The following is a 25,829-nucleotide window of genomic DNA, read 5'->3' on the forward strand; positions in this document are numbered from 1 at the left end:
CAATTTTGCCACCATTGCTGTCCCTTTGACTTACATTACCAAGGGTAAACAGTCAGTTATGGTTAGGTGGAATCCTGTGGTAGAAAAGGCTATTCAGGCATTAAAGGTAGCGTTGTGCACCCAACCAGTTTTGATGACACCTAACTTTAAAAAGGAATATGTTGTAAAGACAGATACATCAGATGTAGGGATAGGGAAAGATGTTGAAGAGCATCCTCTTATTTACGTAGGAAACTGAAGAAACTATGCCACTGTAGAACAAGAAGCATTGGCAATTAAATGGGCATTAGAAAAACTCAGTTACCATCTTTTGGGGAAAAACTAGGTTAATTAATGATTATGCTCCTTTAAAATGGATGTCTGAGTATAAAGAGATCATTAGGAAAATGACAAGATGGTTCTTGGCATTGCAAACTTTTACTTTCTCAGTGGATCATAGAGCAGGAAACAAACTGGCCAATGCAATTGCTTTGTCCAATGTCTTACGTTTAGGGACTACAAGAGTTCTACCCCAAAGGTGAAAACAGGAGGAGGGGTGGGGGGACATGTGACAAAAACACTGGGAAGTTGTTCATGGGATGTCACAGATTCTTATGTTCTGGTAATTATCCAGGTAATGATCAGCCTTGTAAGCCAGACCACCTGCAATAGGCTAATAAAAGGTGTGTCAGTTTCTCTCAGTGGTCTGCAACTACCTGGAGAGCAGGCTGATAGATTTGTTGAGAGACACTGTGTGGATTTATGTAAGTGCTGTATTTAAATGCTGTTTAGTGTGAGTTAGGTCTTCCTTAGAGAGGGAGACTTCTGCTTAGTTGAAGCCAGAAAGGCTAATGCAGCATACACACGGGATGGTTTTCCTGAACGATATCGATATCGTCGAACGAAATATCGTTCATATCGTTCATTTTTAGGCAGTGAACGATCGACCAACGATGCGCGTTCCTGCACCTACGATAAAGATATCTTTCATCGTTCATGCATGCAAGCCAACTTGGACAATATCGTCAATTTTCCCTGTTCAGAGATGTGGCAGGATGACTCATTGAAAGATATCTTTGACAGATCTTTGACCAATCTTTGAACGATATCTTTGAAAGATATCTTTCAAATCGTTGGTGGTACAGATCGTACCGTGTGTATGCACCTTAAGATTTATTTTTATGATTCTGTTTATCTTGTTACACAAATGAAACTAGCTGCGGATACACAACTTTAGTAAAAAAAAAAAAAACACCTACATAAATAGTCTGTTGAGAGTGCCAACTAAAGTTCTGAATAACCCAAATTCTATTCTTTTAAACTTTCCAATTAGGAAAGTTTAAAATAATAGAATTTGGGTTATTCATTGTCAAACAAAATTAAACGATCTTCAAAATGAGGAACATGCATCTGACAAAGCAGAGATGTCATATGCCTTCAACAAGTGCAGGAGACATACACTATAAATAAGCCCACTTCAGTTTCTTTTACACTACAGTTTGTAAATTGTGTATTTCCCGGCTGTAAAACATGATACTGCACATTACAGTGTAAGAAAAATACATACAAGCCAACCTGGAAGACAAAAAAATCACAATTAATAAGTCCTGCAAAAGAATAGATGCAGCAAACAGACAACTAGTCAATCACGCTTCCCATGTGACAGTTACCCAGCTGAAAAATCTAACGAAACAACTAATAAAACACAGTGGATGCTTCTAAATGTATATTAATACAAGCAATGTGTTAGTGAAAAGTATTACAACATTGGGGCCATTTCACAGAGTGAAGCAGCGCTACATAATAACCTGACAAAGCGGCCGAATAGAAATATAACCTGCACAGCACAGGAAAATCCTTTATTTTCCAGCCTAAAGCTAGAGAGATGAACTCCGTGTCCCATCGGAACTGTCTCAGAGGTGGTGCGCATCGCTTGTGTATTAAAAACTCAGAGTCTATCTGTGAAATGCTGCAGAGAGCTGGGGCATGAGGAGAAATAAACTCACAATCAATTCATGGAGAACAGCGGGGATATACTTTAGCAGCACATTGCAGCATACTAAAGGCATAACCGTCAGCACGCCTCTCATCTCAGAGTTAAAGTGAAAACCTGTGTTCTATCAGAACGGCTTCGCAGGTGGCGAGCATTGTGAAAACAAATCAGGCAATGCGTAGCCCTTTCACAGCACAATCTACTTCTGCTAGAATTCCCTTCCTTCAGACCTGTTGCTGATCCTGTGGCTGTACTCTTAAATACCTCCCTTAAGTATCATTTCTTTCCAAACAAGAAAAAAAAAAACATTAATGCTGGATAATGTAAAGTAATATGGTCACATAAATAACAACGCTACGTGCTAAACCTATTTGTTATAACATCGAAAAGAATAAGGGGTCTATGTAGAAAGGGCCTGATTCAGACCTGCTCGCGAGCGCATAGCGCATGCGCCGCGAGCATGTGCAACCCCAGAGCGTGAAAGAAATTTTCTTGCTCAGGGACTCACTACAAAAGGGGTGGCTGTCGATGTTGATCAACAGCTCGTCCCGTTTTGTAGGCGAGACGGGGGGTGGCTACACAAACGGAGGCGTTCCCGAAGGAACGCCTGCCGTTTGTGGGAGGCACCACTGACATCACCAGTGATGTCAGTGGAGAGCTTCCTGCTCTGTTAGAGCAGGAATCTCTCTGGGGCTTGCGATGGACGAGACCCTACCACAAGGGTCTTGTCGTAAGCCGCGATGGCTGCCTGCAAAATCTGTGGGTGGTCACCCACAGCTTAGCGAGCGGCCATGGGGCCGCAACTAAAAAAAAAAAAAAACCTGATTCAGAGGGAGTGCTCTTAAAGAGCGTCCGGCTCTGAATCAGGCCCTAAGCCTTGCAAAGAGATGAAGTGGACAGAGATAAAGTACCAACCACTCAGCTCCTAACTGTCAAATTACAGGCTGTGTTTGAAAATCTAACAGTTCGGTTGAAACTTTATCTCCGTCCACTTTATCTCTCTCCAAGGCTTAGTACGTAGACCACTTTGTCTATAGCAACAATCCTACTACAACTACCAGACTTTTAGGTTTCATTTTATGTTATGTTAAGTTCATATAAAAATCTTAAAATTACTGACATATTGCCGTTTGAATTCAGGAGATTTAAGGCACACACTAGACGATATTTTGCACGATTCGCCCGATTTCGATGCATCAGAACAACAAATCGTGTAAAATATGTACAAATCATGAGTGTCCACTCACGATTCTGATGCCTGTACCCGCGGGTTGTACATGGCATCTTCAGATCTTGGCTAAAGCAGGCAAGATCTGCCAAACCTCGTACACGACGCACAGAAAATCGTTAAGGACGCACAATAGATCTTTGGTCAGATTGGACACTTTTTAGCACCATATCGTGTCCTGGAGTGCCGGGGAGAGTTCAAGGGAAATCGCTCACGATATCGCATCTTAAGCACATTGTCTAGTGTGTACGCACTTTTACTGTTTAGTTACAGTTTCAGCCATTAAATGCATTCATCTACCTGGTATAAGGAATATCTATATTTAAATATAAAAAAAAATGTAAATATATTTTTAACTACTGTATACAATTTTGCACGAAGTCTAAGGCAGGTGTCGCAAACCCTTTGCTATCAGTGTGTCGGCTAAATCTTGTTAAGCTCAGATATAAAATATATTTATAATATTTGTATGATGATTACTGATAATGGACTTAACAAATAAAAGTAACATATTTTTAAGTATTAAAATTATGTGATACACTTCAAACCACACAAATATAAAATGGGGGAAATAGTGAGAGAGGCAGGATCAAAGAGTTGGTAGCAGTCGGCAAGACAAATTCACCAATCAAGTTTTTAGGTAAATCGGTTTCGTTTAAAATGTATTGGTAATGTTTGCTATCGTTAATGGAATAAATAAACAAACTGCTCTTTTAATTATAAACTATTGAGGCCTAAATTTAAGTCTGGAACTTACATATTGGTCCTTGCTGGTATATTTTTAGACCCTTCCATGTACTATTTAGAACCCATGTACCGTGCCTAAAACGCCTGCTGGGAATTGCAGACCCCTGGTCCACGGTCTCATACCCACTGGCAATTCTAAAATGTGCTTCTTACATGAGTTTTTAATGCTTGTATGAAGCACATAAATGGGTGTGGCAATAGAAACAATTTACGTTTGTTACCATAGCTTTTAGTATTTATCATTTAAACCAGGGCCAAAGTGAGGGCTAGTGCTGTCGCACAGGATACAATGCCCTTTGGGCAGTATGGCCACTGCCTGCACCCAGCCCGTAATGGTGTTCCATCTGCTCAGCCCCAAAGGGCTGTGCGCCACCCAGCACAAACAACGCCACCATCAAGGGGATAACACGGAACGATAGGAGGGCCTGCAGCCTGCTAGCGTTGATGATCACGGCTGCCTCTAATTCACACAGCTGTGAAACAGCTCACACCTAGTGTCACGCTATCTGAGCCGAATTGATGAAACCACAGGGAGCACATCATGAGTACCCGCTCTCACAGAGATTGCCTGGAACATGCGCAGTCATTGTGTTCCTGCCTCTGCCAAGTTCTAAATTCCCTTGTTCTTGATCTCCCCGGCTTCCTGAATCAGTCAGCCCACCCATCTGCACTGACTTCTCCTTTATGTTTATTTGGGCAGGGCCATCTTTACCTTTGTCACTAAGGGACATATTCAATTTGGAGCGAAAAGTCAGCCATCTGAGGTTTTGCCGGTGAAAACTTGTCGCGTGTGTCCCTGCGTATCCCCGTATTCAATTTCAAATTGGCGAAAACGGGACCCGGCAAAAAACGAAATAGGCGAAAAGTCCTGTAGTTTTTGGTGAAATCAGCCTGACACCCCCCTAACGATGCTCTAACATGGGGGTTCACTATGGGTATCCCCGAATAGCCCATCTAAAGGTATTTGGGGTTTTTAAATGGTCTTATAAGGCGCTATTTACCGTCTTTGGGACAGTGGTGAAGAATAGCATTTAGCAACTTTTTTTCGCCAAAATAAGTAGTCCCAACAAATTTGGGGTACTTGAAAATGGGTGCAAGCTTATGTAAAAATCTCTAAAGTGAAGCATTAAAAAGCGCCAAAAATGCACCTTCAGCAAGCACCTGCAATCAAAAATAAACCTCTCCCATACTTGCAGACCCCCCCCCAAGGCTATTTCACTAGTTTTTGAAGTTGTACCCCCACTTTGAAATTTTTTGCCCACTTTTTCAAAGTGCTTTTTTGGGGTGTCCTTTGTATTCTTTTAGCGTTTTTTGATGCAGTTAGTGTCAAGGGGGTGTACAAAGGGTTCAGAGTGGTTTCCGCACCTCTGCACCCCAAAACCCCAGTTCTGCACTTTTTTCCGCCAGGTATTCATATGCGAAACTTTTTTGCCTATTACATTGCATTGCATTTTCGTACCGGCGAAAAGATGCTAAAATTTAATATGGGGGTAAGTGAAAGGCAGCGAAAATTACATCATCAGCAAAATCTAAGCAGCGAAAACGGCTTTTCGATGCTGATTGAATACGGCCTATAATGTTATTTATTTGTATCATAATCCCATAATGTACAGCTCTACACAATATGTTACCGCTTTAACAATGCCTTCTCGCCAATCACTGTGCTGCAGACTTTAGCTAACAATATAACTAACTAGTTTAATGGACCCAAACCCCTCTGTGGCTGGCACTACCCCCTCTCCCCACTGTGCCTACCTCTCGATTGGTCACTGCTCCGTCCCAACCCCCCTTCCCTTCTCCCATACTTACCCGGGCGGCTGGTATTCTTCTCCTACAGCTGTGCTGTCTCTCGCGCAGTGGAAACATACATGCACACACTGAGGAGACTGCATGAACAGAGCAAGACATATCGCCAAGTGAGGTCAGAGACTACCATAGACACAGTGGACCTACACAAAGACTTGAAAATCAATAGGTGAAAGAGGAATAGACCAATTTATATTTAGTTTGACTGCACGATAAGTACAAAAACACCAAAAACATTATCATTGTTAAGAAGATGTCAGGTTAGGAGGGAGATCAATCAAATCTTCTAATGAGAACAAGTGGAGAAGTTGACCATAGCAACCAATCAGCTTCTAGCTATCATTTTATAGAAAGTACTAGATAAATGACAGCCATAATCTGATATATGCAAATTCTCCTCTTGCCCTCTTTAGAATTTTTGATATATCTTCCACTAGATGAGTGAGATAAGAAGCCAATCACCTCACAGCTCTCCATGACAAGGGCTTTCAACCACATATTGGATAAAGCCAATTCAAGAAAATAATGGCGAACGTTAACTTTTACCAAGTTAAAAGCAAGACACCAGAAACACAAATGCCTCATATTCTCATTCCATAGGGGAGTGCCCATTACCTGGCTTAGTTCACTATTCATCCTATTTTATGGTTTCCTATTACTAATGTTATATGCAGTTCAACTAGTACAAAATTTGCATTAGGAATCCCATAGTACTGCGGATGAGAGACTAATGATATGGAGAGGTATTACTGAACTAGATAAGACTTGAGTGGTGGTGAAGCTATATATTACAGATTTGACCCTAGCGAGCCATGTGTAGATCTTGGACTAAAATCTGACGGTTGCTGTCCAGCATGCAAGCAACTATCGCTCACTGTATCGCTCACTCGTGCACGCTGGCAAACATTACACATTAACAAGTGCGATGTGGTGCCCACAACATTGCCCAGCTGCACAATATAAAACACAGTGTCCAAAACCCTGTGTAGCAGGTAAAATCTGCAGGCCCCTGTGATACCAATGACACAATATATACAAAAATTACACCCAAGATTTTTATAATGACACATACCAAGTTATGTAACAGATATAAGATCACAGACAGATGGGCCCAGCTAGTTTGTTGCTCATAGTGTGCCATTTAGGCCTCTGTGTTGTGCCATGGAACGTTATGCTGTGGCCTTAGTCAAACTGACCCTCAGTTTGGCATTTCTTTACTATTCTGTTCTTGTACAATTGGTGACAACTGTATATGAATATTGGGTGTCTGCTCATATTTACCTTCCCTGAGTTGTGCCAGACAAGCCCAGAATATCACAGGTGGCTAATATATAACAATAAAAATGAGCGCTCTTGCTTCGAGGATGAAAGACTCAATGACAGGCTACAGTATGTAGCGGTGTCATTTGTGTGCTAAAAATGCTTTTAAAACCAAATTCTTTTCTCTCTGCAAACACGAGACAATGAAATGCTTAAGGTGTGCCTTCCCCAACCTTGTTCACAGGCTTGCCAAATGTTTTGCAATGCTGTGTCTATATCTGACTGATAACAATGTAACATCTTCAGTAATGTTTGCTGTTCTATTGTTCTAACAATGCATTAAGGATTTACTCACAAAAGTCTAATGTAAATTAGAAAACCAATCTGGAGCTAACCACGAGTGACATAACTCAGTGATTGTGCTCTGGGCGTTCTTGGCGGTCATCCATGAATCATAAGCCGTCTTGGCAGGAGCCAAGGTCATGATGGTGGAATATGACTCTCCCACCCTGTGCCAGCCAATGCAAACTCAGAATTTAAGAACAAGAAAAGTGCAAATGACTAACAGACGACCGTTTGGATGGTACATCAAAGCTTCAATATTTAGCTAAATGATATTAAATAAAAATTGAAGGCTTATTTGCATAGACACTTAAAATAGATGAATGTTGGTGCACCTAGAGTGAAACATTATAAGGTGTAATGGGGCATGTTTTGGTGATCCATTGATTAAATTGAGACTGATAATTAGAACAGAAAAGAGCCAGTGGACTTGATAATTAGAGATGGCACAGGACAGAGTGAAGTACATATATAGGGCAGAAAGGGAGGTAGTCGAAATCCCGGTTGTCAGAATGCTGGCACTCAGAATGTTAGCGCCTGAATCCCAACACCAGTCAGAGTCCCGGTGTCAGCATCCCAACGATAAGTAGTGGAGTTAGGGGAACGGTTATGCACTAGGGAGGAGGGTTAGGTTTAGGCACTAGGGTGGGAGGTGAGGTTTAGGGTGCGGGGAGGGAGGGCTAGGGTTAGCATACTTACTGACAAGTATCAGTATCCTAACCCTGTTGGGATGCCGGCTACTGGATTCTGACCACCGGGATCTTAAGTGCCGGCATCTCGTACCCAACCCAGCAGGAAGGCATTGAACAGGGTGGACAATTAGCACAGAAAAACATAGATAGGGCATAAAACACAATTGGGGTTTATGTATCAAGCAGTGAAAAGCGTGGAGAAGTGGACCAGTGGAGAAGTTGCCCATAGCAACCATTCAGCTTTGAAATTGTATGTTAAATTTTAGGTAAGAGCTGATTGCTTGCTATGGGCAACTTTTCTACTGGTCCACTCCTCTACGCTTTTCACAGCTTGAAACATGAACCCCAAAGAAAGGGGAAAAGGGGAAGATATATTTTAATGAGAGTGTCAGCATTCCACTAGTACTGTATGAGGTGTATGCTTACTGTGCTTTTAAGAAGTTTATATTGGCTAAATCAAGCTGTAGGAAGTCTATCAGTTTCCTTCCTGATTGGTGCTGAAGCTCCAGCTCAAAAACAGCACATTCTAAAAAATTAAATACTCAATTATACGTGATTGTTTTTCAAGCATGTTTGTTAATAACTCATTGTACAGTACAATTAGAGTCTTACTAAGCACTTACAATAAAAGTCAGATTCTGCAAATTACATAACAGGGTCACTAAAATGCAAAGTTTTCACTAATGTCACTTTCATGAATTTTGACATATTTTTGTGTCAAGGGATTTTATATAACATGAGATAAAAGGGACCGTTCAATATCTTGCTTTTTTACTTCAACACAAATACAGCGTTATCAAAGAAAAATGCTCTAGAAACTGTTTGATAAAAAAATAAATGAATAAAAAAAAATAATAATAATCTCATTTCATCTTTGAAGCGGTTTCATTTATTTTACTACCCACTGTGAGCCTTATCAGAAGGCCAAGTATAAGAAGTTTCCTAGTTTATGATTAGGAAAGAATCTGATAGATTAGAAGACTCAATTGAAGTTGGACATAATAAGTATTACAGTATTACATGACATTAATCCTGCCATTCCATTACTTTCTCAATCATTGTGCACAGACTAATTATTCTGAAGCCAGCGATCAGGAGAAAATAGAAACATACTTACACTGGGCTGGAGTAATCTCTTTATTGCATCAACAAGGCAGACTCTGTACTGGTCCAGAAACAGGCTGACATTGAGAAGAGAACACAATGGATTACACAGGGGTTTGGCATTTTATTAATAGAGAGGAAGAAAAAATATGAACCTAATTATTGTACTAATTTAGCAGCTGAAAAGAAAATTAAGTTCAAATCAGATCATCTGTTAGCTAGTAAATGATGCAAGTAACTTAGTATGTTTTTGTATTACATTTATATATAAAAACAGGAACTAAAGAGCTGGCACTCTAAACGGGAATCATGAACTCCTAATTAGGTATACAGCATGGCTACAGCATAGATCTAGGGTAAACTCTTTGATGCATGAATCAGGTTAAGTGCACAAGTGGGTGCATGAACGACTTGCTATAGGAACACGTCAGGAAGAAGAGCGTTATGCTAGTTATCATTATAAATGGTTAGCACACAAAGCCCTCGCGAGTAAAGGCATGGGTGAAAAGAAAAGCAGAGCAGGTAACTCACAAATAAGACCTTAGATTGAAATGGGTGTTGAATAAAATAACACCAGGAAAGACAAGGCAAGTCAGCAATATCCCCAGCAGGCAAATTGGATGAAGGACTAAGAAGTAATTCAAGAAGCCTCAGCACAGCTGCTCAACAACAACGCTGAGGTAAAACATGTAATTCCCTGAAAATAGTTAAGGATCTAGCTACTAGGTCATAATACGGCTTATTCAGGAGCTCCGAGAGGTCATGACTTGTTACGCTAATGCCGCTATGTCGGTCAACAAGTATGCTGACATATATGCAAATCCTGTCTTTAGAGGTGAATATATAGGTGAATTACAGTGGGATAATATAATCATTACACCAGTGGTTCCCAAACGTTCTCAGTCCGAGGTACCCTCATAGTCTCCATAATTATTCAAGGCAGCCTAAGCCAAAATAATTACTGAGCAGTCCTATTTTTTTTTAAGTAGTTGGGTCAAAATAACGTAATAAGTATTTAGGTCAGGACAGAAATACTTTGTTTGCAAAAATAATACATAATAATCCAAGGAAAAATAATATTTTATATCCATGTCTCTTCCTTTGCCCCTCTCCATGTTTCTCATTGCAGCCCCCTCCATGTCTCTCCATTTTCCCCTCTCCATGTCTCTCATTGCAACACCCTCCATGTCTCTCCATTTTCCCCTCTCCATGTCTCTCACTGCAGTTCCCTCCATGTCTCTCCCTTTGCCCCCACCATGTCTCTCCCATTGCCCCCCTTACTTACCTTTACTTGTGATTGGCAGTGCCGTTATGCAGCATCACTCTTCAAATCACACAGGAATAGTGTCACGGCCAGGGTATTTCAGCATGGCGCTAAGCGGGTGTTACCTGTGAGGTCGTTGTGGCGCGGGCTGTCTGGTGGCGGAGCTGGTGTCTGGCGGGGGGCTTTGGCTGAGCGCGTTGTTGTGCGGCCCTATTGTCACTCTGCGCTGGTGAGGCCTGGCGGCGTCTCCGTTCCGTTTGGCATGGGCGCCGCCATCTTGCCTTCTGGCCATGTGATGCGGCTGGCCAATCCTGGTGAGTCACATGTTCCCTCCGGCCAGTAACAGCATGGCATGGGGTATTTAGGAAGGGTCAGTGCCTTCCTTCTTTGCCAGTGCAACGTGTATCTCAGCCTAGCTGAGAGGGAGTTCTCTGTGCTTTCCTGTTCCTGTGAATTCGCTGTCTGCCAGTCAGCTCCTAGTTCCCACTGGACTACCCCGCTACCTCCACCACCCTTGCCCATACCTGAGTGCCTGAGCCTGCTGACAATCTGCGCTTCAGTTCACTACCTGCAAACCTGGCTTGATTATTTTCAGTTCACTACCTGCAAACCTGGCTTGATTATTTTCAGTTTCACTACCTGCACACCTGGACACCTCTAATTGTTTCTACCTGGACATTAACCCTTTTGCTCCCACCACAGAACTCTTGTGCACATTTATATTTTCCTGGACTTTTATTTACTGCCACATTATATGTCTACTCAAGCACTTATTAAAAATCCTAGTTTTATTTTCAAATCTGCTTCTGTGATCGCTCCTGCTACCACCCCGGGTCCACAAGCAACCCAGAACATAACAAATAGAGTGACTGAGATCAGACTAGACTGTGATGTGGGACCTCATGCAGCTTTCCGATTCACTGGCTGTTAGTTTCCACTGACAGAACCGCCCCCGTATGCTCCCATCGCTCATCACACCCCTCCCCCCATTGTCCACTCCGCTCATCAGCCTAACCCCTCTTCCCCCATGCACAAATACAAAATAAGTGAAATTATAAAAAAAAAAAACACTGTCCGGCCTAATTAGGCCAACGGCTGCACAAGCACCCAGGCAGAAGTGCCACAGCACCCCAAGGAGCTGCGGTGTACAGTTTGGGAACCACTAGATTACTTTGTACATATAAGACATGCACACACTGTTGTTGACATAAGTATGGCTCATCCAATCCAATAACACACACAAATATATATATATATCTTATGCTCTTCTCTATTTCTTTTAAGGGGGGGAATTCAATTAGCAGCGGGGTTTATCCCACGGGCTAATTACCCACATCGCATTGGAGTTGACTATTCAATTAAACAGCATTATCCCCACATGGTAAACCAGGGGTTAATGTGCGCTAACCCAACTGCAGAATTAACGGGTTTTCCTCACAGAATTAACGGGTTTTCGCGGGTACTTAGCCTCAGGGTAAACCCTGCGGCTAATTGGATTCCATCCTTAAACTTCACTACCTTCTCCACAGGCCTGACTGCAGTTGTTCTCACACCAACCAGACACTAAACTATCTGAAGGACTTGTGTAATTATTTTGTATTTGTTTAGGGGGGAGAGTGGAGGCAGGGTTGTGAACATTTTATTTTAATCAGACTCTGAGATAATTTGGCGCTGTGATCAATAGGTTCGAGGTGCATAAATGCGCACAAACATGATGTCAAAATTTTTATCAGTACCCGATTTTATTATATAAATTCTCCTTAGCATTACCTTTATTCTTTTCATCTTTACTATTGTCCTTTTTGGGACATCCTCGTTTTTTCTTCTCTGTATATTGTTATTGCTTGATTTTCAGGAGTGTCTTTGTTGTCAACATGAGGTGGTATGTGATGAGTAAGTATGGGAAATAACAGAAAAGTATGGAGAATGTGGAGGTGTGTTATTTTGTAACTCTCTGGAAGTGACATCACTGACACTGGCTCATGTAAGTAGCATTAAATGACAATGCTATAACATAAATTTTAGCAGCAAACTATTTAATTATATAGATCTATCTATCTAGAGGTGGTAAAGGACAAGACATGCGCCTCATAGTGCAATAAGCTTACTTACAATAAATAGTATGTATTAGCGGTAATATTAGACCGCATACCAAAATTAGATCAATATACGCTTATCTGTGAGCTTAGTGGATCGGATCCTCCCCCAGTGATAATTCAGCTATCAGATTGCAGAATTAAGATCTTTTAGGCTTATCAGTTTAGCTAGATGTAAGGTGAATCTCTTCTTCTGGTTTCTTATTACTTTATAGGCACGTACGATACATATAACAGAAGACATGCTCCCACAATGAAATACAGTATAATATAAATAAATCAGTTTATTTCACACATGCACACATATGGCTAAAAACATACAGTTAAATGCTGGTGTTTTCTGTTATAAAGAGTCCTAATCACATTCTGCTCCAAACTTTCAGTGAATCCTTAAGCTCCAGGACTGTATTAGAGATTATGAATACCTTTCCTAGGACTTTATTAGAGGATATGACTTCTATGCCTCCAGTTATGTGCTTGTATACCCTTCACAATCTCTGCCCAATTAAAAAATTAGCTCGTGGGCAGAATCACTGCTCATTTCTGGTTCACTTCAGGTTTTGGCCCCCATTTAGTTGGTCATAACAGAAAATTCTCCTCTTTTGGTCAGTCGCCATTTTGTTGGTAGGGAAAAAAATATATATAATTTGTTTGACTAAGATAAGATTTAAACGTATGTTATAAGTTTGGTGCACATGCTTAATAGGTTAATATATGTCCTGTTAGCGGAGTTCTACTCAACATTTTGATAACCATATTTCTTCATGGGTCCCTAGTAGTAGAACACTAGCATAACATTAATAAAATTCATAAATAACATATCCACATTACATAGAAAAAATTGGGGTGACATGGAATCAAAAATGGGAAGCTTATGCAGAGTTAAAATAACTGGGTAAGCTTGTATTAACAGTAACTGATCTTAGATGGTAGACAAAAGTATCACTATTAGTAATAAAGCAGAAGAATGATAAAAGAAGGTGATTAAAAAACTAAAGGAAGTGGGCAATTTCACAGTACTCGTTAAGTTCCCATGGTGAAAGCATGTTGAATTCAAAGATCCAGAACATCTCTCTTTGGGACAATCTTTGCAGAATGTCCCCTCCTCTGGATTCCAGATGGACATGTTCTATACCTTTAAATGTGAGTGAGTCTGAGTTTGATTCACGATGGTAAGGAGGTGTTTGGATACTATATAGCTTTCAATCATATTTTAATATTTCTAGTATGTTCGTGTACCTGATTTTGAGGGGACACTTTGTTTTGCTAACATATTTCAGGCCATAGTCACATTCCAGCCAATAGATAACATGTGGTACTGCAGTTTATTAAATTATTCAATTTAAGTTGTTTTGAATTATTGCTTGGGTGTACATATTAACATGTTACAGTGACCACATTTACAAGGTCCTTTGAATTTAATATTCGGGATGGTTAAGATTCCTTGTTTGGCGTTTTTCAATTGGCTCGAGGCAAGGATTTCCTTAAAATGTTTGCTTTTCCAAAGACAATACTGGGTATTGGAGGTAAAATGTCTCAAAGCATGGGGTGCTTTTTCAGTATATGCCACTGTTTCCTCATTACCTACTTAATTGTTTTCCCACCATAGTTATATTGTGCAATAAACGTTAATTTATTTTCCTTATTTCTCATTGTTTTATATTCCAGCAGATCATTCCTGTTGAGGGTAGGAGGTTTTCACAATGACATCTTCAATGATATTCTCTGGGTACATTTCATAGGACGTCTGTTGTACAGTTTCTTTAAATACGATGAAATTGGCTGTTAGGGATGTTATTTTTCCAGTGGTTGACATGCCCACTTTTGTAATAAAGGATAAGTATTGGTATCAATTTTTTTTTAATATAGTTTTTGGTGATCGATTTACCATCTTCATAACATAAAATCAGGTCTAAAAATACTACTTGTGATTGGTTCACATTTGAAGTGAATTGTAGAATAAAATCATTGATACCTATGTACTGCATGAAGTAATTAAAATATTCTTGATCATCTGTCATATTAAAATGATAGTACTTCAGTCTCCCATATCCGAAATGCTCGGTACCAGGAACATTTCGGATTTTGGATTATTCTGGTTTTCGGAATACCTGGGGGGATGGCCAGCGGGTGTCATGGGAGGCCCCGGCGTGTGCTGCGGGTGGGTCCAGAAGGCGTCGCAGCGGGTGCTACAGGTGTCCGGCGGGGGTGTTGCGGTGGTTCGGCAGGTGCTACAGGTGTCCGGCGGGGGTGTCGCACGGGTGTTGCGGTGCTCCGGCGTGTGTCGTGAGAGGTCCGGCGACTGAGGCGGAAGGGTCCGGCGGGTGCTGCGGCTGTCACGAGAGGTCATTGGCCGCTGATACTAGTGACGTCATGACAGCAGGTCACGTCGTGACGTCACATATGCAACGAAATATTCCGTTTTTTTGTAATATTTTAGTTTTTGGAATAACGGATATGGGAGACTCAACCTGTATTTATATAATGTTTAAAAAGGTGTATTTGCTCTGAGAATGGGTTGTTATTGTAGATGTATTTCTTTTCCCAAATGCCCGTCAGGGGTTTAGCATAACTTGGTGCAAAAAACCGTACCTATCTACAGTATCTATCTAATTATTACTATTATTATCCTTTATTTATATGGTGCTACAAAGGTTCCGCAACGCCTTACACAGTACATAAATGAGCACACAAGAAAAACAGTTAATAGTAATACAAAATGCAGGACAATGATATATGAATTATAAACATAGCTTAGCTGTATAACACAAGCAGCAGGGCCTCAGCAACCAAATGTTGGGTGCCAATTGGAGAGTTAGGAGTAAATTAAACTATAAGTAGGGACAGGAGAAGCACGTGAGGAACAAGGGTCCTGCTAGTGAGAGCTTACATTCTAAAGGGGAGGGGCAGACAGACAGGGGCAACACAGATGGGGTAGATAATGAGGAAGGAGCATGGAGCAGTGGGTTAGGATATGTGCTGCGGAATGCGTGTGATTAAGATGACCTGATGTTATGTCAAAATTAAGTCCTTCATTCATCTATCTCTATGTCAGAAAATAGATTTTGTTTATGTGTTATTTACATGAGAGATGTACATAATAAAGTTGTAGCACTTTAATTTTTGTGTGTTGCATTTTAACATCTAAATACATCCTTCTAAAAATGCAGCTATTATGGGACTGTCCTGCCATCCTAATACACTAGTGAATACTTTAGTCCCAGCTGCTGGGTGCTATGCCATGCTTCTGTGAATGGGTGCATCTCACATGCTAGACCCACCCACAAACGGGTGCAGCCATGCCCAACATGCTGTGGTCCCACAGGATGTTTCTGTATCCGGGCCCAGAATTTCTCTTGGCAGCCCTGGAGGTGACAGGCAGAACCAGGAGGGAATGGGGCTTAGTGGTGGGGTGGCAAGGCCATGGAGGGAGGGAGGTGGATGAGAGTGGAGGAACAGGAAAGGTGAGGGAAAGAAGCAGAGGGTTGGAAAGAAGACTGATGAGAGAAAATAGGGGGAACAGCAAGTGCAGAAGACAAGAGGGGGAGGATAATAAACTATTAGGTATGTTCCAAGCCAGACATGTGTAGTGGAAGCTTGCAACAGCTCCTACTGCGAAGGCTAAAATAAAGGGGCATAATGCTGTGAGGACTGGAGCCGGCTGAACGATGTTATGACCAGGAGGAGAGAGGTAAGACCCCGGCCCAACATTTAAATGCACACACACACACACACATTCTCTTTGGAAGACAACACTAGAAATATATATTGTGACAAGAACACTGGAATAGTGTTTGAGGGCAGGTATATTTGTCCCATGTTTCTGACCTATATGTTTTAAAAACCCCAGGAAAATGTTTGATGCTATGGTGGTTTCTTTTCTTTGAAAACTTCATTTTTTCATCCGTGAACATAGAGCTGATGTGACTTGCCAAACAGCTCCAGTTTTGAGTCATTTGTCCAAAGCACATTCTCCTAGAATGTATTATAGCAAATTCCAGTCTGGTTTTTTTAGGCTGTTTTTTTTTTTTCTCCTCCTGGTGCTTATTTCCATGGAGCCAACTGTTGCTCAGAAAGTATCAAACACTGATCTATCTTGAAGTTCAGCTTGTATCTCTTTGGAAGTTTCCTTGGCTCTCTTCCTATCTTTCCGGCTATCCTTCTTGTTTAATATGGGGTCAATTTTCCTCTTGAGGCCGTGTCTAGGAAGGATGGCTAAAGAGGGTTTGCCCAAGATGTGGGACAGAGTGTCAAAACTGGGACAGACCCTTGCAGACCAGAACAGTTGATCACAGAGTGCAGGCTATTCGGGGACTCCTAAGCGGGACCGTAGAGAAGGAATTATACTGTACCTCAGTTCTACTAGATTTCAGCTACAACCCTTAGTTTCCTGACTACTTCAATATATATCCTTTTTTTAAACAATTTGGAACTGACATGTTCCTAACAGCGCCAGACAGAATCGTTCAGCATGCTGTCCAAACTACGCGTTTCTGAGCTGGTACTACTTCCTCAGGCTTGGATGGCATGCTAGTAAAAGTTCCAAATATTTATACCTCTCCTTTTTTCGGTCTCAGCCTGAGGAAGGAGTACCAGCTCCAAAACGCGTAGCTTGGACGGCATGCTGATCGACTCTGTTTGGACCTGACTGTAGCCCACTTTTCATTTGAGCCTTTGCGGTGGTGTATTGTTACTTACCCGGGACCTGTTTGCTATTCCAGCCCACCGTCAACATCTAAGAAGGATGGAGAAACTTATTCGACAGCAGGCATCCTTATATGTGCATACCCTTTAAAGGGAAGTTTTTATTACTGATTGTTGTATGTTATTGAGTGAATAAAACTATTGTGACATGTCACCTAATTGACATCCTTTTTGGGTTTTCTTGGCACCATTACCTTCTCCTCTTTTTTGTATATACAATAATTGAAAAAGGCAAAACTAAGTTGGTTTTGGCTATTATATTATTGCTGCTTTAGATCTTGTGACTAAATGACCAAACACTTGTGGGTGCCAACAATCAGCAGGCCATTATATTTACACCATGAATGATTTTCAGTGAACAGCAGCCAATCAGTATCACACCAGTCCAGGGCCTTGGTACAAGTATCTACAGTTAATTTTATTTGTGTAGACAAAATAAAAAAAAAAAAACATAGCCTGTCTGGCTCTAACTAAAAAGATATAACTCCCTCTTTCAGGTGGAAGGACCTAGGGCCTGATTTAGAGATAGTGCTCCCACTAGGCTGTTTTAGCAGGGCACCATACCCTGCCTGATTTTAAAGGGACAATAGACACCGTGCACATGCTTTTCACAGCGAGGGGAGAGCTTGAGTAACTGCTGGGCACGCCCCTACGTGTGACTAATTGGGGGCATGTCACAAGGAAACGCCCCTCCCCGGTCAGCCACACCCTTTTCGGCGCACGCAGATACTTCCTGCCCGCACCCTCGGCACTCTGCCCACGGTCTAGCGGGAACACTAAAGCTGGGCATCCACTATACAATTTTCTGTCAGATATCTGTCCAATCTGCCTGGTTGGAATGAAAACCTGGTAACGTATGGGAGCAAATGACAGTCGATCATATAGTTTTAAACACTGACAAAAGGAAAAAAAAAATTTAAACTATTTTTGGCTATTTTCCAGTGTTTCTGAGCAAATGGACAATTGTCATTTGCTCCCATACATTACCAGGTTTTCATTCCAACCAGCCAGATTGGACAGATATCTGACAGAAAATTGTATAGTGGATGCCCAGCTTAAGCGAAGTACACTAACCCAATGGTTAGAGTACATCTCTGATGTTAAGGGATCGGCGCAGGACCTGTTCTGTGAATATGCAGAATGGGTCCTGTGATCTCACTCACAGTCCCCACTAGCTGCAGCATTTTTGACATGCTGCAGTGTTTGGGGGCATGGCTGGCCACCGTTCCCGGAAACAAGGGCCGGGAGGGATAATTTCCAGGCCTCGCAAGTGACCAGGCACTGTCCAGGCTGAGGTAAACTTCAGCTTACGCAGCCTGACCGATGATGCAACCATCGCGACCACTGTTGCAGCGACCATCTACGGATGCTGCACTCAGATTGCAATTGCAGAAGGAAGGTATCTATTTCATACAGACACCTCCTGCTGCAATTACATTTTGTTGGACGGTATTACACACTCGCTTCTGTGTGGCTGTGTGATATCGTCCATCTGTGAATCAGGCCCCTAGTGTCACAAAACAATAACTCAGCACAGCACTTGCTTCAAGTAGTAACAGTTTCAAACTGTCAAAATTTTATCAGCCTCTCACAGGTGAGAGGCTGATAAACCTCTGCCTACCAGACAAAAGTTAGGAAACTGGGGCGTACATAACTGCCTTTGATAATTTCTTTGTCACTGTAATATATATATATATATATATATATATACACACACACACATATACATTTTTATATATATATATATATATATATATATATATATATATACAGTCAGGTCCATAAATATTGGGACATTGACAGAATTTTCATATTTTGGCCTCTATTCACCACCACAATGGCTTTGAAATGAAACAAACAAGATGTGATTTAACTGCAGACTTTCAGATTTAATTTGAGGGTAATTACATCAAATCAGGTGAACGGTGTAGGAATTACAACGGTTTCTATATGTGCCTCCCACTTTTTAAGGGGCCAAAAGTAATGGGACAAACTAAACAATCCTAAATCTAACTTTCACTTTTTAATACATTGTTGCAAATCCTTTGCAGGCAATTACAGCCTGAAGTCTGGAACGCATAGACATCACCAGACGCTGGGTTTCATCCCTGGTGATGCTCTGCCAGGCCTCTACTGCAAATGTCTTCAGTTCCTTCTTGTTCTTGGGGCATTTTCCCTTCAGTTTTGTCTTCATCAAGTGAAATGCATGCTCAATCGGATTCAGGTCAGGGGATTGACTTGGCCATTGCATAACATTCCACTTTTAAGCCTTAAAAAGCTATTTGGTTGCTTTTGCAGTATGCTTCGGGTCATTGTCCATCTGCACTGTGAAGTGCTGTCCAATGAGTTCTGAAGCATTTGACTGAATATGAGCATATAATATTGCCTGAAACACTTCAGAACTCATTCTGCTGCTTTTGTCAGCAGTAACATCATCAATAAATACAAGGGAACCCGTTCCATTGGCAGCCATACATGCCCACGCCATGACACTACCACCACCATGCTTCACTGATGAGGTGGTATGTTTTGTATCATGAGCAGTTCCTTTCCTTCTCTTCTCTTCCCATCACTCTGGTACAAGTTGATCTTTGTCTCATCTGTCAATAGGATGTTGTTCCAGAACTGTAATGGCTTTTTTAGGTGTTGTTTGGCAAACTCTAATCTGGTCTTCCTGTTTTTGTGGCTCACCAATAGTTTGCATCTTGTGGTGAACCCTCTATATTCACTCTTGTGAAGTCTTCTCTTGATTGTTGACTTTGACACATATACATCTACCTCTTGGAGAGTGTTCTTGATTTGGCCAACTGTTGTGAAGTGGTTTTTCTTCACCAGGGAAATAATTCTTTTATCATCCACCACAGTTGTTTTCCGTGGTCTTCCGGGTCTTTCGGTGTTGCTGAGCTCTCCGGTGCGTTCTTTCTTTTTAAGAATGTTCCAAACAGTTGATTTGGCCACACCTAATGTTTTTGCAATCTCTCTGATGGGGTTGTTTTCATTTTTTAGCCTAATGATGGCTTGCTTCACTGATAGTGACAGCTCTTTGGATCTCATATTGAGAGTTGACAGCAACTGATTCCAAATGCAAATGTCACACCTAGAGTCAACTCCAGACCTTTTACCTGCTTAATTGATAATGAAATAATGAGGGAATAGTCCACACCTGTCCATGAAATAGCTTTTGAGTTGATAGTCCCATTACTTTTGGCCCCTTAAAAAGTGGGAGGCACATATAGAAACCGTTGTAATTCCTACACCGTTCACCCGATTTGGATGTAATTACCTCAAATTAAATCTGAAAGTCTGCAGTTAAAGCACATCTTGTTTGTTTCATTTCAAAACCATTGTGGTGGTGAATAGAGGCCAAAATATGAAAATTCTGTCAATGTCCCAATATTTGTGGACCTGACTGTATATATTGTGATAGAAGCACTGTAAAGTGGTCAATGGCAGGTACATTTGTCCCAGATGCCAGTTAACAGCAGGAAGTTAAGGAATTTCTGATCAGAAATAGAGTGCTGTTTTCTGACCTACCAGGGAAAACCACGGTCATCAAACATGACATAATCACTGACGCAGGCGTTAAGGTTAACCTAAAGCCCTATAGGTTACCAGAAGCCCAAAGAGAATCAGTGTCGAAGGAAATTAAAAAAATGTTAGAGTTGGGTGTAATTGAAGAATCGCATAGTGAGTGGTCAAGTCCCATTGTACTCATTCCAAAACCCGACGGGAGTGTGTGATTCTGCAATGACTTCCGGAAATTGAACAGTATGTCAAAGTTCAATGCCTACCCTATGCCTAGGGTGGACGAACTAATTGAAAGGCTGGGGACAGCCAGATATTTTCTTGACTTAACCAAAGGGTATTGGCAAGTGCCGTTAATTGAGAACGCCAAAGAAAAGACAGCTTTTTCTGCACCAGAGGGGTTGTTTCAATACAAGATGCTGCCCTTTGGGCTACATGGGGCACCTGCTACCTTTCAAAGAATAATGGATAGGATTCTAAGGCCCCATAGACAGTATGCTGCTGCTTATCTGTATTATGTGGTCATTCATAGTCCTGATTGGCAGTCTCACTTGCCCAGAGTACAAGCAGTGTTGGACTCCATCTATAAGGCAGGTTTGACAGCCAACCCAAAAAAGTGTTGCCTGGGGATGGAAGAAGTAAAATATCTTGGGTACACCATTGGCAGAGGTTTGATAAAGCCACAGCTCAATAAGACTGAGGCAATCCAAAACTGGCCACAACCCCTGAATAAGAAGCAGATGAGAGCCTTCTTAGGGATCACTGAGTATTATAGGAGGTTTATACCCAATTTTGCCACCATTGCAGATCCACTGACTAACCTTACCAAAGGCAAACAGAAAGTCATGGTGGAATGGGGTCCTGAAGCAGAGAAGGCTTTCCAGGGGTTAAAAATAGCATTATGTACCCAACCAGTTCTGATGACTGCTGATGTTGATAGAGAGTTTGTTGTACAAACCGATGCGTCTAATGTAGGCATCGGAGCAGTCCTGTCCCAAAGCAAAGAGGGTGAAGAACACCCGAATTTCTACTTTAGCCGGAAATTAAATGTGTACATGAAAGAAACTATGCTATGGTCAAGAAAGAAGCATTGGCCATAAAGTGGGCGTTAGAGACTCTCAGGTACTACTTGGTGGGAAGAAAGTTCAGATTGATCACTGACCATGCCACTCTGAAGTGGATGTCAGAATACAAGGACAGTAATGCGAGAATAACAAGATGGTTCTTGGCATTACAAACCTTTAAATTTACAGTAGAACACAGGCCAGAAAGCCAGCTGGCCAATGCAGATGCTTTGTTACATGTCCATTGTTTGGGGGCTGCAATTGTTCCGCCCCACAGGTTGAAACAAAGGGGGGGATATGTGATAGAAGCACTGGTAAAGTGGTCAATGGCAGGTACATTTGTCCTAGATTCCTATCTTATGTCTTTTAAAACCCCCAGGAGAAGTCTGTTAGAAAAGCAGACTAGTAATCTCGACTTCTGTGAAAAGCCGGAATGGGTCTTGGGGTGTGGATGTGAGGAGAGGGAGGGCTCCATCCACAGGCCACTCCAGGTTTTGGGCCTTTCAGCCTGGTAGCAGGCTCATTAGGGCTTCCACTTGGAACTGGCTGATTTAAGCTGGGTTTGTTTGTGGCTGAGTGTCTCATAACTGGGGGAGCTGGTAGTCTAGCCTGTTCAGAGACACTTGGTTAAAGCCCTGTAAGTACTGTGCACGTGTTTTATTGATGGTGAGGGCAATAGGCCCAACCATTGTTATAGCAAGGGAATCTGCTGTGTAGTTAGTGCCCAGCTGGGCTAGGACTTGTGTTTATGCTTTTGTTTATATTTTTGTGTGTGGCACAATAAAGACTGGCACCGACCAGTTTGTACGAGATTCCCAGACTTGTCTCCTGTTTCTACGGCTGCTGTGTGTCAAGAGGGAGTCCATCTACCCCCGGAGAGTGCTACAATATATATAGCAGAAAGCATTTTTGCTAGTGTTGAAATTTAAGGTGCATATAGAAATTTTACCCATCTCCTGGTCCTGCACTTATTCTAACCCGAGTGGTTTATTGCATTGCCACCTCACTTTGTTATATTGAACTAAATAGGTATTTTGACTCCCCTCCAGTCTATATTTACCACTCATTCACATCAGAGCGCATTATTCCACACTGTAACTGGATCGTTTCAACTCTTCCATTACTGTGGAACAGTTGAATTCTCATCATCATCTCTCAGCTGAATGCCCACCTACATAACAGCTTTTTACATGGAGGGTAAGAATATCTTACCACCTATCAAAGGTCTGACCCTTTCTCCCTCTCTGCTTTAGTAACTGCACTTATTTCTGTCACACTGTTTTCTCCATGTTTGCCTGTATAGTGTATATATTTTCAATGCTTAACACAATTTGCATTCTATTTAATCTTATGCAGCACAGGCTGGAAGAGGTGCTGGGATGGGATCTACCCCTCTTTCTGAATCGCGCTCTAATGTCTCTCTTCTAGCACTGATAACGAGAGCATACTAAACATAAAAACCCTGCAATATTCTGCAAGTATAACTGCTAAGTGTATTTGTGGCTGCAAATAACTTCTTGAAAAAGGCACTCGAGTCTTACAATTGTTTGGGAATGTGACCATGGAAATATATGAATGATTGGAGGATACAAACATTCCCTGAATGTAATCATGTATATACATGAATCTCAATCTGTTTTTTTTTTTTTTTTACAGTGGCTTTGTGAATAGACCTTGTTTTCATGTAAATGAGCTCAGACTGTAAAACTGGCTCACTATTCAGAAAATCAGACAATGCCATCCTTGCTCGGGGGGAATAAAAAAGAAGAATTTAATCAAGGCACCTACATTTGAGAGCTGCACTGTGGCTAGTTATGCAGAATCCTACAGCCATGATCTTCAGACTGACAGAAAAATATATAATAGTACCTGAACAGCATTTATATCTTAGTATATCAGATTTACAGGACGAGTCGACTTTTGTTGACTTCTTTTAGGTGACAAAAGTACTTAATGGTTGATTTGGCAAATATACGGTATATACCCCTAATGTTAGGCATCAAAAATTTTTGAGATACATTCTGTAGCAAGCTGTATCTAGCAAAACCCTTTCCTGCAGATTTTCCACTTCAGTAAACCGGTGTATCCAGTCATCTGTCTACTCACGGCCCTTCCACCATAACCTCTGGTCTACACCATCACTTTGGATTGAGTTGAACTACTCCTCTCGGAAACGGTAATGTCAACAGTGGTGAATTTCCCACCACTGTCTAGGGCGCCACCTGCTGGGGGCAGCACAGCATGACGCCTCCCCTGGCCTCCACCACTCACATCGGTGTGGATTTACAACTTTTTATCGGACTACGTTTTTTGGACGATCATGTGGTGAAAGTGAAAGGCATGAAGGAAATCACCAATGGGGATCAGTATAGAAACCTAGATATGCTTCAAATCATCTATGCATACCGTGAGTAAGGTACGCCCTCTATCTGCAGATATTTTATGATTGTTTAAAGATCCCTTTTTGTGCTTGACACCTCCCTGATGTACCAGTAAGAGGGGTACACTCTTTTATCACATTACAGTATGTCCATATTCCTGGTATGGGATGTATATCCTCTGACACAGTGGTATTATACTGCACTATTGAGTGTGAGTTGGGGTACGCCTACACCTACATCTTAATCATTTTCCTCAAGAAGAGTCAATAGAACTGTGATACAGTGTGAAAAAACAGTTCAACACATATATGCAGTTGTTTCTTTTTATGATACCACATATACATTGGAGGATACAAGGAGAAGAATATTTTAGACTTCCACTGCGGTCTCCGACATGCTTCAAAAGGAACGTATAATTTTGTTTTATTTTAGCGCCTATGATACCGAGTTACACAATTTGTTGTATATGTTTATATTGAAACTCTAATGTTTGTTGTTGTGAATCAGCAATTGGCTGCTTTTTAGTGCGCCAATTGCTGAGGGTTCAGCCAATTTGTACAATTTTCATAGACGAATCACAATCATGCTAATTAGGAGTATTACTTCATATAGATTTAGTGTCATAGACAGTCTTGATTTTTAAATAAGTGTTCCCATCAGCGCCGAATAGTACTTTTCCTTCTTCAGACTACCCCTAGATTCTTGTTGGGAGACCCTTTCTCGTTAGGCCACAGATTCGAACACACCTTTGTGGTGCTGATCCCATTTTTATTTTGCTAAATAACTACTAGGAAAGCACAACTGGTGGAAATCTTACTCCAATGCAGACTTCCTTCACTACAAATCAATTATTCTAACAAGGATGTCATTTCACATGCCAAGCAGCCTCAAGGCGCACATCCACTAGGCAATATTAATGTGCGATTGCACGATTACGACCAGCGATGCGCGCTCCCGCTGGTCGTTTCCGACATCAATCATCGCCCGAACATGCCGGTCAATCTGCCGATGACAACAGATTGGTCATGTTCGGGGATGATGGAGGGTGCCTACACTGAACGACTAATCGTTCAGTGTAGGCACTGCAAGGAATGGGGAATGACGGTACGATTACGATGTTGTAATCGTACTGTCTTTCCCTAGTCGCCTAGTGGATGTGCAGCTTTAAAGTACTTTACTTATCTAATATACAATTACCGTATATACTCGAGTATAAGTCGACCCGGATATAAGCCGAGGTACCTAACTTTACCACAAAAAACTGGGAAAACTTATTGACTCGAGTATAAGCCTAGGGTGGGAAATGCAGCAACTACTGGTAGTAATCCCCCCCCTGGTACTGCCTCCAGTAGTAATCCCCCCTGGTAGTGCCCCCAGAAGTAATATCGCCCCCTGGTAGTGCCCCCAGTAGTAATATCCCCCCCTGGTAGTGCCCCCAGTAGTAATCCACCCCCCTGGTAGTGCCCCCAGTAGTAATCCCCCCCTGGTAGTGCCCCCAATAGTAATATCCCCCCCTGGTAGTGCCCCCAGTAGTAATATCCCCCCCTGGTAGTGCCCCCAGTAGTAATATCCCCCCCAGGTAGTGCCCCCAGTAGTAATATCTCCCACTGGTAGTGCCCCCAGTAGTAATCCACCCCCCTGGTA

At 41.7% G+C, this 25,829-nt stretch overlaps 1 protein-coding gene across 1 annotated transcript in view; it reads right to left on the reverse strand.

Annotated features, from left to right (window-relative positions):
- CAMKMT (calmodulin-lysine N-methyltransferase) overlaps window positions 1–25,829 on the reverse strand; it is a 531,467-nt gene that overhangs the window by 58,670 nt on the left and 446,968 nt on the right. Inside the window, exon 9 of the mRNA XM_088477271.1 lies at window positions 9,165–9,228. Within this exon, the coding sequence (XP_088333397.1) occupies window positions 9,165–9,228 (64 nt within the window). The remainder of the gene's footprint in view (window positions 1–9,164; window positions 9,229–25,829) is intronic.

Source organism: Taudactylus pleione, unplaced genomic scaffold, assembly GCF_031769625.1.
Source record: "Taudactylus pleione unplaced genomic scaffold, aTauple2 ptg000201l, whole genome shotgun sequence".
NCBI lineage: Eukaryota > Metazoa > Chordata > Amphibia > Anura > Myobatrachidae > Taudactylus > Taudactylus pleione.